This window comes from Rhipicephalus microplus, chromosome X (assembly GCF_043290135.1).
Source record: "Rhipicephalus microplus isolate Deutch F79 chromosome X, USDA_Rmic, whole genome shotgun sequence".
NCBI classification, from domain to species: domain Eukaryota; kingdom Metazoa; phylum Arthropoda; class Arachnida; order Ixodida; family Ixodidae; genus Rhipicephalus; species Rhipicephalus microplus.
The window spans coordinates 46,125,644-46,144,706 of record NC_134710.1 but is presented as its reverse complement, the minus strand read 5'-3'; the positions used below and the strand labels follow the sequence as shown (position 1 = coordinate 46,144,706).

General features: G+C 40.5%; 1 protein-coding gene across 1 annotated transcript; it reads right to left on the bottom strand.

The window, feature by feature from the left end:
* Nucleotides 1–5,561: 5,561 nt before the first annotated feature.
* Nucleotides 5,562–19,026, bottom strand: LOC119175888 (uncharacterized). The gene is made up of 4 exons (XM_037426913.2): nucleotides 18,822–19,026; nucleotides 18,115–18,274; nucleotides 10,679–10,860; nucleotides 5,562–6,279 (listed from the first exon to the last, which is right to left on the bottom strand). The coding sequence occupies exons 1-4, from the start codon at nucleotides 18,969–18,971 to the stop codon at nucleotides 6,085–6,087; spliced, it is 687 nt and encodes a 228-aa protein (XP_037282810.1). The 5' UTR covers nucleotides 18,972–19,026; the 3' UTR covers nucleotides 5,562–6,084.
* Between the last annotated feature and the right edge of the window lie 37 nt (nucleotides 19,027–19,063).

Genomic DNA, 19,063 nt, shown 5'->3' with positions numbered 1-19,063 from the left:
AACGTCTGGACCTTATGCCTTACCTTCTTGTTCATTGCGTGCTGTTATGGTTTAAAAATGCTTAAAAAATTCTTAAATGTGATAAAATCAATGCCTTATCATAATGTTTGGTATCACCTCACCCAAAGTCGTATATCTTAGAACTGATAATTCAAACTTCTTGATGATTCACACAAAATTCAGAGGTCCCTTCAAGTTGGAATTAACAAGAGCCAACTTTACTATTACTACTACTAGTTGCAGTATTACATTACGGCTTGGTCTTTTCTAGCTGAAGTATGTTCTCTTCTTATAAAGCAATGTTAAAAACTACAGCCCAACTTTTTACGCTTTATCTCAGATTAGCCTTAGTTTTCCTGTTTTTACATTATTTATTTCTGCAAACTTTTCCGCCTTAAATCCTGCAATCTTTTACTTTTTTTATCGCTGGCCTGTTTACCTTTCCAATGTGTTCCCTGAAACCCAAAGCTACATGTAGGCTAGTGCCCTAACATATACCCGGGTGCATATTTCCGCATTCAATTAAAACATGCTCAGTTGTTTTCTTACCTTCTATCACATATTCAGCAAAGAAGAGAGATTTCTGTTCTCCGTCTTATCACGATTTCTAACTAAATGTTCCAAAACAACACAACCTCCCTTCAAACACGAAAGTGCTTCCCCTACCATAAAATGTATCCTTGCTTATTACAGGGAAAGCTGTTATGAGATCACAACTCTGGTCACGCGCAGTTGTCCGCCGCCGCCCGTAACCACATCACACGAAATTGCCGCCACCTGTAACCACATCGCACGAAATTAGAAAAAAAAACAAGCACCAACGACACAGTTGGGCTTCAACCCAGGTCCGCTGGGTGCCAGCCCAGTATTCTACCACTGAGCTATGCTGGTGCTTGTTGGCAAACTTGCCTTAGGTAGGCTTAATGTCGCCAAAGCAATTGCGTTAATACAACTTATAAAGCATTTTAAAACAACAGAAGAACAACCAGTCACCGTACAATGTGTTCTACTAGCCCAAAAAATTTATTATTATTATTATTATTATTATTATTATTATTATTATTATTATTATTGCCCTAGTGGGTGTCAAGCAAGTGTGCTTGCAGCAGTTACCCATTGAGTGTTTTGAAAAGGCTCTGAAAGGCTGCTCTTCTAGCTTTCGCTGTGACTCTACTGTGCCTTCCGCGCAGGCCTGGCATTTTTTTTCTCTTTAACCTTAATGTACCTACTCAGACAGTTTACCTTCCAATGCTGCCACCCCTACAGAACTTCTTTGTTTTTTACTGCATCTAGGACATTTCGCCTAATGATCCTTGTTACCATGTCACACTGCCAGCCAAATACTTGCTCATTAGTCTCTCATTTTTTTGTCAACTTTGAGTCAACACTCTTCTCATACAAATACAGGAACTATTTTTTCTCTCACCTGCTGTATTTCGTGCTCCTTAATTTTTCTTCAAAGCTAATATTCAAACCACTGATGCAGTTACAGACTTCACCATCCCCATACATCAGCACGTTGTGCAGTGTAGTCTGCACGTTATCATTACATGACACTGTTTTCAAGAGTAGCGTAAAACTAGGGGTAATAAAAAAGTTGTGTAGGGTAAAGTAGGGGTAATCCTGGCCTTGGCATAGCGTATTTACCCAAAATTGGTTGGCAACACTTAGATTCAGCAGTGGCAGAATCCAAACAGAACATTTCTTACTTCTTTTTAAATTTTAATTTCCAAAATGCAGCTTCCCCTTGAAATACTCAAAGGCTGCACTTAATCATTCCAATGCATATATGTATGTTGTAATATTATGATTACAAAGGCTGTTGCTTGTATCCCTCACTCAATCATGGTGTTCTAAGAGTGTCATTTGTAATATTGGAGTTTTACATGCCGAAATCACACTATTATGAAGCATTTTTACCACCTGGTGTTCTTTAAGATATACCTGTATCAAGTACATGGGTGTTCTTACATTGCACCCACATCTTCAAGCTTAGCAGCTTGACACCTTATTGCAATGCATATATTTATGTTGTAATATTATGATTATAAAGGTCTTGCTTGCATCATTATTCTTTAAGCTATCACAGCAGGCAAAAGGAAAGTTTGGCATAAATCATGCAGCAATATGGCTATAAATGGAAACACTGAAAAAGCAAACCAAGTGCTGTGCACATTTTGTTTGCCTACCAGAGGAAGAAATCGCAGAAATAAAGCTAGCTATGTGTCCCAACTTCTTGATACATCGAATTCCTAGGTACCATAACCAATACTGGTTTGCAGAAACAAGTTATACTAGTAATTTTACACTGAAAGCTGCTATGAGATATACTTTCCTTTCCCCTATACTTTTCTTGGCATGATTGTCTCTTAGGTCTCATTAATATTGTGTCAAACACCAAAAAACGAGCCCTTACACACACACATGCACACGCACGCACACACACACACACACACACACACACACACACACACACACACACACACACACACACACACTTTTCTTGCTAGCAGCATACATATACATTAGCTAGCCCTCAGTTTACTCGAGCAATAAATCGCCAACTAAAAAATGGGCACCAAGTGAGGCACTGCTTTTAATTTGTTGAGAAGGACTTTTATGAAGAAAGCGATGGTGTAGTATTGGAAACAACTGATGCTAGAGCCTGACATCTCAATGCAGTGCGTCGTCTTCAATTTAAGCTGAACCCTCTCTGTAAGCCTCCACGTTTCTCCTTCGTTAATAAGTACTGGCAAAATGCAGTTGTTATATACCTTCCTCTTGAGGGATAGTGGCAATCTACCATTCATGATTTGAGAATTCTTGCCAAATGTGCTTGACCCCATTGTTATCCTTCTAGTTACTTCAGCCTCGCGGTTCGGCTTTGCAGTTACTACCTGTTCTAAGTAGACGTACTCTTTTACAAATTCAAGTGCCCTGCTACCTATCTTGAAGTGCTGTTCCTTTCCAAGGTTGCTGTACATTACTTTCGTTTTCTACGGATTAATTTTAAGGCCTACTTTTCTGCTCTCCTTGTCTAATTCAGTAATCATGAATTGCACTTCGTCCCCAGAGTTACTCAGCAATGCAATGTCATCCGCGAAGCACAGGTTGCCAAGGTACTCTTCATTAACTCTTATCCCTACCTCTTCCCATTTTAGGCCTTTGAAAACTTTCTGTAAACACATGGTAAATAGCGTTGGGGAGATTGTATCCTCTTGTCTTACACTCTTCTTTATTGGTATTCTGTCACTTTCTTTATGGAGCACTATAGTGGCAGTTGATCCTCTGTAGATTTCTTCTAGTAGGTTTACAAATGTTTTGTCGACGCCCCGATTCTGCAGTGTCTACTGATATCTCTACCGAATCAAATGCATTCTCGTAATCTATGAAGGCTGTGCATAGTGGTTGGATGTATTCTGAGCATTTCTCTATCACATGATTAATGAGGTTGATTGTTGAGTAGCCATTAAAAATCCTGCTTGTTCCTTTGAATGATTTAATACCAATGTTGTTTTAATTCTGTTAGCAATTACCTTTATAAATAGCTTCTAGCAAGCTGATCTGCCTGTGATTCTTCAAGCCCTTGTCCTCTCCTTTCTTATCGATTAAGATCGTGTTAGCATTGTTCAGAAATTCTGGTACAGCCTCTCCCATCTGGAGACACTTCGTGAGCAGGGTGGCTAGTTTTTCTAACGCAATCTGTCTTTTGGCTTTCAGCAGATCTGATGTTGCCTGATCTTTACCAGCAGCTTTCTCTCTTTAAATTCCTTCCAAGGCTTTCTCAACTTCTGTCATTACTGGTGGGATGTCATCTGGGTTACTGCTATTTCTTACATTATGGTCATGGTTGTGCTGGCTACTGTACAGATCTCTTACAAACTCCTCTGCTATTTTAACTATTCTATCCATATTGGTAGTTAGTTACTTTGCCTTCCTTGTCCCTTAGTGCATACATCTGGCTTTTGCCTATCCCAAATTTCCTCTTCGTCACTTTGACACTTGTTCCGTTTTTTTGGAACATGTTCAACTCTCTTCATGTTATACCTTCTTACATTAGAAACCTTATGCTTATTAATCAACTTTGAAATCTCTGCCAGTTCCATTTTGTATGTTGTGTTTGAGGCTTTCGTGCTTTGGCGTTCTTTAACGAGGTTATTCGTCTCAAGGGGCAGCTTGCTAGTGTCCTGTCTAACTACCGTACCTCCCAGTTCCACTGCATACTCCGTAATGATACTCAGCGTTAATGCAATGAATGATAATCTGACAAAGCCGGTTTCTTTAATAAGAGTGGAGTACCTGTTCTTGATTATCATTCATTGCATCAACGCTAAGGCTGGTTTCCTCAATAAAAGCCGAGTATCTGTTCTGAGGCGAGACTCTGAATTCCTGCATACATAGAGTTTCCTAATACAGTATACACTAGAGGGAACTCTGGCGCTAGTGTCTATGGGAGGTGCAACGCACGGCGCTTCAGCAAGCATGGGAATGATGGGTAGTACATGGATTTGTCTAATATTCGTCATTTTGGCCTCTTTTTAGCTTCATGTGTGTACATGTGGCTTGGAGCTGTTTTTTTACGAAACAAATATTCGCAAATGTTCAGCGATTGCGCTTCACCATTTCATTTTTTTTAGACTCACCTTCTCAAATCAGGTCACGAGGTTCAAAAGGGTTGAATCTTTTTTCAAAACGAAACCGAAACATAGTAATAAACGAAGGTGCAAGTACGATTTGCCGCCCGCAAGTACGAAGACTAGGCGAATATGTGTACTACCCATCATTCCCATGGTCGCTGAACGATTGCAGCACCAGAGTCCCCTCTAGTTAATATTAGGAAACTTTATGCCTGCATACACCCAACATACTGTGCAATAAAGCCATGCACTAATTTACACATTTTAAATGGGTACATAGCAATTATACTTTGTTGCAAACACTGGAGGCCCTGCACTATGTAGTTGGTAGCTAAGACCAATGCATCCTCTAAAAAGATGTCTGTGGTGTCGCTTGCTATCCCATTGTAGTCGTGCTGCCTTGAGTTGTTGTCGGTTGCCGAAGCATGGCGTCACATTCTAGTCATTCTTTTCAATAGGGTTAAGATGGTAGTATCACGTTAAGGGTTGTGTGCGCATGCGCATATGGGTGTAGCAAGCAGCCACTGCAAAATTTGCCAGCAACCACCTCTGTTAGAAACGAGGATGGAGGAGAAGGGAAGGGCAGGCAGTTTTTGGCTCACCTGGCAGGTACCTTTGTAGAGGAGGCATTGCTAAGACAATACCTCTCAATCTGAATACTTGCAGAAACCTAGCATCCTGACAGTTTGTGTTGCCACAGTAGCAGATACAAAATAGAATGTGTAGCAACTTTACACACGGAATGCCTCTTGTGTGCCATCTTTTAATAAACATTGCTGGTTGCATTGTCTTCAAGCTTTACAGAGCTGATAGATAACCTCTGGACAAAGGAAGACTAACATTGCTCATGCAGCATGGACATCCTGATGGCCTAAACATACTGGTGTTTCATAACCCCATGCACCAAATCATGAACACAATGGATACGTTTCAGACCCAAGATATTTATTACAAAGTACTCAACACAGTTAAGTAAACTTGGGCCAAATATACGTTAACTGGCACCTTCAGTTTCTTTGCAAAGCTGCCATTTGTAAACACAAGTTCAAACAAACATTACTTGCATACAAAAAGTGGAATGATAGAAAAATAATTTCAACTACATAGCTGGTGCTTACATGAATTTCTAATCACAAGCCCATTGCAGTGAACTTGGTTATAAACATGGGAAATTGAGGGGCTATGTTTTTGCAAGTCACGGTCTCTGCTTCATACAACAGCTGGCAAGTAGATTGTATAACCAGTACTCTACTCAGCTGAAGCTGCCTGCACCATTTGTACTCTAGATTAAACCATCACATTGTGGCCAGTGACCTGACTGCACCGTATCGTCCTTAGCTGGCAAAAGCAGAGCCGACTGCAAACTCTTCAGATCTAGCTGTACTGTGCACTCTGCCACCATTAAGTGGGAATAAGTTAGGCTATGTTGTCTACCATGTGCCAAGATTTACAGTGACAAGGTACGACTGCATCCTCGTGACAACTGAAGAATTTTGTGCTTTGCTTCAGCAGCAGTGCTTCGGCAACTTGAGTCTGGTGGCATCTGCAGAGGCATAATGTGAACATCGAAGTTGAGCTGCTTCAATTCATCTAGCCCAAGTGCAGTGGATATATCTTCGACACTTTTAGCTCCCGGTAGATCCTGAAAAATGCACAACAAACCGCAGTGAGCTCCACGTCAAGTACAAGCACTTTTCCAACTAGAATTCAAGCCAATTCTCCTCAAATCATAGACCATACATGGGAATTCTCCCCGAAAGGTTTATTTCCAAAAAGGTCTTGAGGCTTGCCACTGCGTGGCATCCAACAAAGCAGACAGTGAACTCCATTGAAGTCAAGTTCTATAGATCAATTCAGGTCAATTTTAAAAGGGTTTAAAGCTGAATCAAACTGTTTTCAATGCAAGCAAAAATCAAGATCAGCATTATCATTCTAGACGTGCAACATGGCTTCTCACAAATGAAGTGCTGCCGAGTTACATATAAGGCTGCGAGGCTTCTCGTATTTATATTAGAAAAATATGCGTGGGTGTTTCTGTGCTCACATTGAAAACCAGTGTATTTTTGGTTTACAAATGATATTAAAGAATTGTGAAGAGTGTAATGTCACACCGTAAAAATAGCTTGCACCCTTTGAAGTGTTGTCTTGTCTTACAACAACTATAATTGTGATCTACCTAGTGTATTACCATGCTTTAACACAGCAAGCCCAGTACTTTCAGGCCACAACCAAACTGTGCACCAACAGCGTGACATTTTATTTTTCATAACAAAGTGGTGAGCACAGTGTTTTCAAGAAAACAAAAGCAAGTGTGATGAGTACAAAGACTCCACAAGGGTGCAAGTGTTTTAGAGTGCAGCCTGTCTAGAACATGTTAGTGTGAGCTCGTATTTCCTCACTCTAACATGGACATAAGCCTAACTAGCTGCACAGTTTTTCCTAGCCTGCACTATTTGTCACGTGTGCTGATAAAGAAAAAAAAGTAATGTCATTGATAAATTGGGAAACAAATTTAAAAACTACGGCATGGTCAAATCTGGACACACCAGCTCTCTTAATGCTGGTGTTTTTTGATGCTTTGCATTTTCCTCAAAGGAAATGGATCGGGGGCACGTTTATATTTTTAGACAAAAACATGAAGCCAAAGAAAGCATAGTGGGTGTTACTTGCTTTCATTCAAAGTTTGAAAAGTACAAGGTAAGTAGGAAATAAATTAAAGTGAACAGAAAACTTGCTGCCAGTGGGGAATTGACCCAGGACCTTCATGATACCAGTGCAATGCTCTAGCAACTGAGCTACGGCTATGGTCGTTCCTCTGACCAATTTTTTGGTTACTTTAACACTTGTAACCCAGGGAGTGCTAGTGAGTGCCACTCGCCCATTATGCCAGATGTCAAACCGTCTTTTTTTCAGATTGCATTGTGCAGCATGTGATATTTTACGAACTGACAAGCTGGCCTATATGCCCCTGTATGCTATCTAAAGGTATCAAACCTGTCTCATGCAATCGATGTATAGCAAAGGGTTTACACCTGCACAAGAGTTATCCATGATGATAGGAGCAGCCCTATTGTAATTTAGCTGTTGAGCATTATGACTGCAAGTGCAAAAAGAGCCTCAATATTCCGTTTTAGAAGAGCAAGTGGTAATGTTTGTTGATGCCTTTAATTACTAATTCACCACAGCAATGAGCTAGAAAATGTTGCACCAGTCAAGACGTAGCCCTGGAGTACGCTAGGTCTTGCCTCCTAGCGGCTTCCTCGGCCAGCTGGATTGCCAGAGCTGATCATCCAGGGCTGAACTAAGCAGCGCAGCTCGACAATGTGTACGGAGGCTGTCGGTAAAAACCATTTTCTCATTACCATGTTTTCATCCCTGGCATTCCCATAAGATATGTTCAAAAGAAGCTAGTGCCTGACAGTTATTGCATCGATTGGTCGTGCAGATCTCTGGATACGTGACATGTAGTAGTGCTGGATTCTTATCGGACCTGGTTTATAATTGTCTCCATTGAATAGACTGTGCATATTGAATTTAGGGTGAGGTGGTGGGTAAACATGCCTCTGCAGATTATAATATTTTGTAATTTCATCAAGTGCAGTCTTTTAGTTCAGTGTAGTGCATCAAGTGCAGTCTTTTTTAATGCTGTGAACATTCCACATAAGACCTTTTGACGCTACATAACTAATAGCAAAAACAAACAAGCAAGCTAAATGGACAAATATGAACAATGATGATGTTCTGAACTGCAAAACAAGTAGTCGTAAGCTTCACTGACTATGCACACAACTCAATATAAATAAACTGACCCCTGTCCCAATAAGGATAGAACACATCTAGTAGAGCTAAGCGAATATTAGATTACAAATTTCAAATATTTTTCGAATAGTGTTTGCTATTTGATTAGATTTGCACCGAAATATTTACTATTTGAACTTCCCAAAGACAAACACAGTCAACGCCAAATTGAAAGTGGCCTTTTCGTATTTTTCGATGCTTAACCTCGTCACACTCCCATATTGCAGCAAAGCTGCCTTTCAGGCTTCGCTACGCTCACAAATGTATTGACTCTAGAAAACGCTGGTTCCGACATAGAGATGATAGATGTGGCAAAGATAGGGGCCTAATTAAGGGTGTTTTGGACCTGAATTTTCCATAGAAAGTCCAAAAAAATCGGACACCGTGGATCTTTAGCATCTGGAATATCAAATGTTCTTGCATGTTGACGTATACGAGTCAGATTTGGAACTCTGCTAAAAGCGAGCACACCTTCGTCCGCCATGTCAGTTGCGCTTCCACAGAAGTTGAAAGAGGAAGGGAGGCTGAGGAAATAGTATCTTTGCCTTTCACTTGTAAAGTGTTGTCGGCGACACTTTGAACCAAATCATCGAGTAATACAATTTGGTCCCTGATGTTTCATTCTGGATCATACTATGAAATACCATCCCGAAAGTGCTCCATCAACCTTGCAAAAATAAACAGTTTCATGTTGCTATATCTCATAAAAATATGCTTAGAAATACTCTCCAACATTTTTTTCCCCTGCAGTTTCACTTCAAACTATTAAAAAGTATTCTAGAAATATTCAAGAAATACTGGGAAAATATTTATTTGATTTGCACTCGCACATTAATATTCGAGTTTACTTTGCACCCAAAAATTTTGCTATTCGCACAGCTCTAATGGCCATTTTAACTCCTTAAACAAGAAAACCAAATGAAATGCTCAGTTTAAAAGACCTCTCATAAACATGTTTCAATTAACATGATGCTTTTAGCTTATGCATTAAGCTGTCATAGTTCTGTTAAAAGCAGGAAATCAGAAGGGGCAGACCTACTTTGTATGGCAGGCCCTCAATCATTCAAGCTCGAGTGACCCTCAGGATTTTCTTTCCAAGTTTGAATTTTCAGGTCTCTCATATACGACTCGGGGGCAACATACCAACTTGTGTTGCAATGTTTGTTTCTCATAGCCAAATCGAACTTGTATACAATGCTGCATGATTGCCACTAAAGTTTTCTTACATAAGCAATCATAATGGTACATGTTATGCACAGTGTGAAATTAAGGGGAAAGAATATGCTGTTACCCATGACAGTTAGTAGCCCTTTCCCAATCATAGCATGCTTTTCAACATGAGAACAGTGTATTGAGTAAAAAATAACCTGAGACGAATTCAGCATGTGATCGGCCAGATAGACTTTTTTTTTCTCTTCTTTCTTAGCCAACATGAGATTGTGCATGCAGTTTGGCCACTTTGTGGGCAGCTAATTCGCTTTACCTGCACTTGTCTGCAACATAAAGAAATTATTGAGCTAGAAGCAATGAAAGCACCAGATATTTTCAGCACAGACAAGCAAAAAGTATGAACTAACCAAAACCATGCAGTGAAACAGTTTAATTTAGGTGGCTTTTAAATACACACATAGCAACTAACTAAAAGTGCGAGTTGTCAGGAGTCGACTATACTGGCGATGGAAAGAACATTTCTGCAATATCTTGTCAAATCATGTGTTCTGCATTTTGGAAATTCCATTGCAGAGTGATTTATGCATATTACTGCTGAACTTTTGGGAACATATATCCATGATGGCTGCAATAATGGCCTTTTATTACATATACCTAATTATTCTGATTATTTTTTATCAATAAACACTCTCTGGCTTTGTTTTTATCACTGAAGCTAAAAACTTAATACAATGCTTATGTAATTCACATAGCACACCACAATAAGCTCCTTTGCACGCTCTTTCTTTGGAATGTCATAATTATGGAGTTCAAATGCCTCCGAGTGGTTAGGAAGTCTGCAAACGCTAACAACTTACAACCACTGTAATAAAATATCAAGATTAATGCATTGCATGAGTAATGCAAACATAGCTATTTTCCAAAATGACACCTCAGCAGAAACAATTTCAAGCCCTTCAATCATGTGCTGTACTTTTAAGCCATTGCTTCAATGGTTTATGTAAAAAGGCTGGTCGAAATCCCTAGCACTATTCGCGCAGGATCAACGCACAAATGGGGTGCATTATACAGACCTGTTTATTGGCAAGTACAAGAATGGGCACATTTTTCAGCCGCTCATCTTCCAAGATTTTGTGGAACTCATGAGCAGAAGAGCGTAGTCGCTGGCCATCAGCAGAGTTCACCATGTACACAAGAACACTTGTACCAGGAAAAAAGTTGGGCCAGTACGGTCGCATTGTTGCCGAACCACCCACTGAGGAAAGAAGAAACTATGTTATTTCCTTGCAAGTTCCAATGCCTAAAAATGCTACTATTTGGAAATTACAGCTGTTACTTATGCAAGTGTTATTTCACCAACAGCTTGACAAGCACTAAACCAGTAAGCAATGCGTGCAACACTCTTGCTGCATAAGCATGCTAAGTACTGCCACATGGACATTTTTCAATCATGCTTGAATTCAAATCTTGCTCATCGTAATAAAGTTTTCTAAAATCAGGGGTGCAACAGGCAAAATAGAATTTGGAGCAATTTTCGAAGCAGCAAAATCTTACTTTTGAAGCACTAAAATGCAAATTGGAGCAGTATAAAAAAAGAAGGCTTACATTTAGAAAATAAAAAAGTATGTGCAATCCATTCAATAGATATGTAGGGTTTAACGTCCCAAAACCACCATATGATTATGAGAGACTCCGTAGTGGAGGGCTCCGGAAATTTCGACCACCCGTGCATTCAGCATCACCTAAATTGTGCAGAGTAAACATGAGCACTGCTAATTTAATAAAACTAGTATTTTGAGCCATCCCACTGAGTAAATAATGATAAAGTCCACATTAGCTTTTGCCACATCTGTCAAAATTTTTTGAGAGAACCCGTGAATTCCAATGTATCTTTTAAATGAAAAAGGGCGCGCACACAAACACGGGCACTAGAACTAGCCTAATGATCTGTGCTACTGCAATCCAAATGTAGATCTGCCAAGTCGGCGACATTGAAATTCAAGGTATTCGTGAAAGTGAAGAGTAGGAGCGGCGAAAAAAAAAACTGGCGCACACTTTTCTTTTTATTTAGGACGGCATAAGTGTCGTACACTGCTCCACATTATTGCCAGAGCTTTTTTAGATGTGAACGATCATACTAGCGCTCACAATTATGCCATAGTATACAGGAATGAGTAATTCAACAAAATGTGCTGTGTCCTGTGAGTAATGCAACAGCTCTTCCAAATCTCAATACGCTTTCCCACAGGGCGCCAATGTACTGCGGCAAAGGTAGCTTAAACAGCGTTCTGCACGGGTTAGAAACGAGGCCAAGAAATTTTCGAACACCACTATGCCACCCCCCCCCCCCCCTTTTTTTTTACGATGGGGGTTAGGTTTAGGGCACAATATCTTGGCTCACTTGCAAGGCGCGTTCTACCTGATAAAGTAAGGACGGCGCACGCTCGATGGTTCGGCAACAGCGCCGGATCGCTGGGACCACGCAAATAACGCAACTGCAAGACAGAAAACACGTTTATGTGCCGTTGCTATGGCAACCAACCTGGTTGCCGGCAATGGCGGCGTTCGCAACACAACTCTATTTGCGCACGGAAAACACGATATGCACTCCCAGCTTTAGTTGTTAACATGCCATAGCTGCTTTTGTTGCCCAGAGAGTTAATATTTCCCGGGAAGCGTTGATGGCTACAGCAAGCATTTTTTTTGTTGAAGTTGCGTTGGCCCACCGAGAGGTATCTGCTGTGGTCAGCGGACCAATGGGCGCACGGCTTTGTTACTTGATCTGGTCCATTGCACCTCACAAGTGCCCTGACCTAATAGAATTAAGGTTAGCGTGGTTTAAGGTTTTTAAGGTTTGCGTGGTTAGGTTATCGTGCTGTAAGGTTAGAGTCTGCGTGCTTGGAACGGAAATACAGACGGGCAATGTGGCCCCCATTTTTCGCTGAATTTACTACAACTAAGAAAATTTTGAGACTGGTTGGCTGTTTTGGAGTAACATGGCGCAATTTCAGCAAATTTCATGCTTTTGGCGTGCAACTTAGCGTAAAAATGGGTAATTGTATCAAGTTGGCGCTACTGCTGCACCCCTGTAAAATTCACTCGAAATCAAGTTCAATACCAATTGAAAGCACATCTTGTAACACAGCATGTTTTACATACCAAAAAGGAATTTCATTAGTTTAAAGGAACAGAGTAAGCCCTATATTATGCCATGTATATTAGGCAAAGTTTATGTACATTTTCTCGATAATCATCAGAGTTACAGTAAATTTTTTTATTACTATCATTGTATTCATAAGCTTTTGCTCTTTTTATTGAAGCAGATTTAACGCTGAAACTTGTAACACTAATTAAATTTTTGTTTTACTTCAGCTACTTATCACTTGGTAATAGCTTTTAGATGTCATGTTGAAAAAGAGCACTTAACCAGGCATCAATAATTCTGTTCCAGCATATTGCTTATTACATTATCTAAATACTGGCCAAAATCTACGATTCTAGATACTGTGGTTGGCAAGATAAAGGAACATAAGTAAAAAAAAGCATGTTTTGAGATAATTGCATTGAAATTTAATAATGTAAATTAGAAAGGCACAATGAGATAACAGCAAATTGACAGGCTCGTTCAGTAGGCACTAGGCACATACTTATCACCAATAAAATGTTCTTATTGTGTTGAAGCGTCTAGCCTGGCGAGCCTCCTTTGTTGCCTGCTGAGCAGCCCCGTCAGCAAAATACTGTCGACACAGGTCAAGGGTGCGTACGCGTTGGGCAGTGCCCCGACGAAATTCTAAAGGAGTTCAGTATATTCACATAGGCTATATTGCCATCATTACGTGAGAACAGTATGATGAGTGCATATTTTCAGCGTTTGATGTCTGAAAAAAAAAAAAAAAAAAGTCAGAGCTTTGCCGCAAAGGCGAAAGAATGCGATGGCAACAAATTGGAAGGTCACGAGAGGAATGATAAGCAGATCAAAACGTGCCACGTGTTTCTCACGCACAAATGACACATGAAACGTACTCACAGGTACAGATGAACACGAATTAGTGTCTCAGTTCTTACTTCGGTGTGTTTGAAAAGCGCACCCTTTTCCCAAACGGTGACTGAGCAGCGAGTGCAGTGTATTGCCGCGTCGTGACGATCTGGCGATGCGCGCTCATTGTGCCATGTCACTGGTAATGCTGAAAACATGATAGCTCCCCCAAGATCTTGATCACCAGCGGAAAGTGGTAGATATAAATAGCTTGCCATTTCAACGTTGAAGGAGGTGCTCCTTTGTGGCTGAGTGGTCAACGCCACGCACTCGCAACCAACGTTACTACACAACCAAGAGAGGTCAGATATTCGATTCCGCGTGCCGGAGTCTTTCTCTGGGTTATTTTCTTCCTTGCGTCTTCATATATATATATATATATATATATATATATATATATATATATATATATATATATATATATATATATAAGGGAAAGAAGTGTATACCTAAGGGCTCGTTTTTCCGTGTTTTTAACACAATAATAATGAGATATAACAGACAGTAATGCCAAGGAATGTACAGGGGAAGTTATTAACATTAATGGAATGTAAATAAGAAGAAAGAAAAGTGGATGAAAAAATTACCAACTGTAAGCAGGAATCGAACCTATGACCTTCGAATTACGCGTTCGATGCTCTAACCACTGAGCTATTACAGCGGCCCTCCCTCCATCCACTTTTTTGGGTTTATCTGTGAATTTAGAAGTAGGAGCGACAGTCAGCGCCATCTATAAGCCAAACAACGAGTGTGAAAACACTCTTATGCGCATGTTTGGCGTCACGTAGCACGTGAACTTATTATGAGCGGGCAGCTGATTAATTGTCCCTCTTATACAACCTAAACACACCAAGTCTGCCAGTACGAGACCCTCGTTCAATGAAATAAGGGAAAGAAGTGTATACCTAAGGGCTCGTTTTTCCGTGTTTTTAACACAATAATAATGAGATATAACAGACAGTAATGCCAAGGAATGTACAGGGGAAGTTATTAACATTAATGGAATGTAAATAAGAAGAAAGAAAAGTGGAAAGAAAAGTGGACTTTTGTTAATACTTCCCCTGTACATTCCTTGGCATTACTGTCTGTTATATCTCATTATATATATATATATATATATATATACATACATACATACACATATATGGTGAATGACGGTGGTCACCAACGCCGGTGGAAAATCCAGTCAAGAGTGTCCATATAATTGCTATCACAATAAAACGTTTTCTGGAGTGCACACCCCAGTGTGCTCAGATTTGGGTGCACGTTAAAGAACCTTAGGAGGCCGAAATTTCCGGAGCCCTCCACTATGGCGTCTCTCATAATCGTACGATGGTTTTGAGACGTTAAACCCTACATATCAATCAATCGAGTGCACACCCACATGACCATTCGAGTTGTTAGGGTTTTGTTTTCCCATAGAGACATTGGACAAGTAATTCTGGATGAGCTAGGTCAGGATAATTTGGCTTAACAGCCTCAATGAGAAATGCTGGAAGGTGTTTTTTATAAATTGATTGATATGTGGGGTCAATGCCCCATAGCCACCATATGATTACGAGAGATGCCGTAGTGGAGGGCTCCAGAAATTCGGACCACCTGGAGTTCATTAACGTGCACTCAAATCTGAGCACATGGGCCTACAGCATTTCTGCCTCTATCAGAAATGCAACCGCCGCAGCCGGGATTTGATCCCGCAACCTGCGGGTCAGCAGCCAAGTACTTTGGCCACTAGACCACCGTGGCGGGGCTGTTCTTTATAAATGAATGGTTCACTACACAACTGGGCTTCGTTGAATTTACACAGAAGACTGTAGGATGGATTGGTATCCTGTGATGCCGTGTGAAAATATGGGACAGGTTTTTGCGTGTCCCCCAAGCTCGCTCTATTTCTTTTAATGGCCCAACGATACTAGTTTGGTGCTTTCCAATGATGGCACTACTAAGATGTCCCCAGCCAGATATAGATTTCCTTACAGAAAGCTTGATGCCTCTGCTTTCTTTTGTTTTCGCAGTTCTAGGCCCATTCTTCTCTGAATGTGCCAAATTCCCTCCACCTTGCAAACCATAAGCTCTCCATATGACTATGACACTTCAATTTCAAGGAATCCCTTGCTACATAAGAATGGGGGTGCGGCAGATCACCGCAAAAGTTTTGAAATGTCATTTTTATAATAAAAAAAAACCCACCAAGACAAACAAACGACTGATTATGGTACAGAAAAGACCGCATATATGAAATAACGCAAAACTAAAAAAATTAATTTTTTCAATATTTTTCAATATGTTCCCTTAATATGATGTGGATAGTGCGCAGGTAAGCAAACATGGTATAGAAAATGCCAAGTTCAAGAATAAATGGGATAAAGCAGATTACAAACAGATTTCGATGTTTTAAAAACATTATAAAAAGCAGTATTATGTCTGTTTTTGGTTATGTTTAGAAAACACACTTTTAAAAACCATATTAATTTAATTCAAATTAATTCACCATTTAAAGACTATTTAAAGACATTGCATCAGCAATCATGAAGACTTCAAAGTTTGTTAACTAGTAAACATTATGTAATTTACTCACAGCAATAATTATCTAACTGCCTCATCAAGGAAATTGAATTTCTATACATCTGTGTGGCTGTTGCATCTGCAATGTCAGTTGAGCTCGTCGATTCTGCATGTGTAGGAGCGCTCACCGGTCATGCCCTCTGTTCCTTCGTTTCGAGTTGTGTTGTTATTGTGATACCTGGCTGCAGGCGAAACTTACGGACCCCAATGTAAGTATGTCTCTGGGGAGAGAATGTTGTGGTGACGGACTGTTAGGCCTAGTCCTGTAGCATTCCCTGCGGAAAGATGCACGCGGGACACTCTCGCAGCTTCCTTTCTTCTGTGCTCATAAGACAGACCTGGTTATATTGATGTGCAATAAGTTGTCTTTGAATTTGCAGACTCCACAAACCATTGGCTTCTGTTCTTTTCGAAGGTAGGTTCATTTTTAATGCATTAGCGCTCGGTATACAAAAAACAAGACAAATAAAAAAAAATGTGCTGCAAATGTTGCACCACGGTTTGCATGCGCAACATGTTTTAACAGTTTGTGACTGCCGAATTAATTAAGCATACATGTAAAAGCTGCATAAATGCAGGTCATGGTTTCTGTTCATGTTCGAACAAACATGAGTGGAAACAGTGTTTTTATTTTGTTGTCCAAATTTCAGTAAAATAAAAAAAAATTCAGTAAATAAAAGGCCACTTGACAAAGTCTAGCTTCAAGATACACATTTAGCTTGAGCTACGAGTCCACGTAATAAGCAGTTTCAGAATAGGGTACGCAAAGATAGCATTAGTTGGGCATGTATTCCATTTTTGCCACTTAACCTAAGTACGTAAGGTGGCGACGTTCAGACGCATGAGCAGTAGCCACTTTTGTAATAGGGGGCTGAAAGATAGCATTTGTAGCATATGTAGCATATGACGCATGCACAGTGGCAACAAAGACTAGCACAAAGCTTTGCACACCCTATTCAAAAACTGCATAATTAGAAGCTACAACGTGTGCCATCCACTTTATTGTATCACTGAAATTTGTGGATAAGAGATTTTCGCAGTGACAGCATACTAGTTCAGAATTTCTTCTGGAGTACTATCTGCATGTAACGAGAGTCTAGGCATGCTTTTCTGTTGCCAATTTCCGAGGGCATGAGAGTCAAAGACGCATTTCATGGGGCGGAGTTTGGCATTTTTTCTCAGCGCTGCCTTGACTATCTCGATGTGCTTTTGGACTTGTGATTAATGTTTTTCCCTTCTCTGTTAACCTCCTCCTTTCTCTGTAAAGCTGGCGCCTCATAGCAGAACCAAAAAGTTTTCTTGCACGTCTCTTGTGCCTAGTTAAACATAGCAAGCTCGCTCTATGTCGCCGTGTGGCGTCATTAAGTTTTCAACTTTTCCCATTGTGCTATTTTCGTGACAACTAATGAAAAATGATGCCAGGGAAAGTATAGGGGACATTATTAGAAGTAATTGTAATGTACATGTGAAGAAAAAGTGGACCAAAAGCTGACTTGCCACCAGCAGGAACCGAACCTGTGACCTTTAACTAATGCGTCTGATGCTTAACCATTGAGCCACGAAGCTGTCATCCATCCGTACACTATATAGGGTGTATATGTGCATTTAAATTTAAACGAAGGAGTGTCAGTGAGCACCGCCAGTAGCCACTATGGCGAGCGTGGAACACTCCTCCTTTCCTTGTAGGCATCACGTAGCAAGTGATCTAATTACAAGTTGACAGCTGGCCAATAATCCCTCATATACTACTTGAAAGCATCAAGCATGCCAGAATGAGACCCACACTATAAATGATGAAGTGTCTGTTAGACACAATATCAATCAGAACAATATTAATTAGAGATCACATATGACCTCTTCAATTGTTACTCAAGAAACTGATCAACAGAAATATGGACAAAAACTTACATTCCCAAAAGTTCTCAGAGTTAATGCTGACCACGTTGAAGCCTTCAGTACGCTGCGTTCGTGCCGAAGTCCCATCTGGTCTTGACAATTGCAATAAGAGGCTACTTTTGCCAGCACCGTCCAGCCCCAAGACAAGGATTCTTTTACCTCCATCTGCGGACTGAAAACTTTCATTTGTTGGAGTAATTGACGTATTCTCTAACGTCTCTGCGCAATATGTTAAGTGACCCTCAAGTGTTTCGCGAATACGACCAGGAAACGAAGAGACAAACCAGGAGACCCCCTAGAGCCATCGCAGCGTGCCATCCGCTCACTTACACACTGAAGCCGTTTTCAAATAAGTGTTTTGTGAGAAACTAATCGCAAACGGGCCATACTCAATGACAGTACGAGAATGAATGAACACATGGCTTCGCTTTTTTTATTTTAAAACGCAATGCTGCTAAACATGTTTATTTTAAGCCTTCATATAATAATAATGATAAAAGTGCTCGGAGAAACTAGTGCAACCTTTTTTTTTTTTTTTTTCATAATGAGAATGGAACCAAGATTCCATGGCACGCTGTACGCTGCGAAATAGTACCTAAAGATAAGTGCAGCCACGACGAACAACTCTAGCCATGCCCAGTCATACGCCCCAATTTCTTCATGAATATATTAAAGCCGTCTATAGAGTGCATAACGCAATATACACGTTTTCCACCTACCGTTTTCTCGACGCTTCCATGGTACTTTCGGGATCTTCGTTTCCAATAGTAGCGCAACGTTAAGCACGTCGCCATACCCACAATCACGCAGCTTCCGATCAAAAATGCCTTTCGCGGGACAGCTGCGTTCGCAAGTTTAAATAAACTCATTTTATCAGCTCGCGCGTCCGAGCCGACCGAGCAATCCCGCACCGAGCGTGGAAGGTTCCCGGATGAACCGACAGATGCCGTCAGCATCGAAA

Coding starts and splice junctions, on each gene's coding strand:
- LOC119175888 (XM_037426913.2), bottom strand. CDS start 18,971: ATGAGTTTATTTAAACTTGCGAACGCAGCTGTCCCGCGAAAGGCATTT. Junction 18,275..18,821: donor ATGGAAGCGTCGAGAAAACG/GTAGGTGGAAAA, acceptor GAAAGTTTTCAG/TCCGCAGATGGAGGTAAAAG. Junction 6,280..10,678: donor TTGTACTTGCCAATAAACAG/GTCTGTATAATG, acceptor TGCATTTTTCAG/GATCTACCGGGAGCTAAAAG.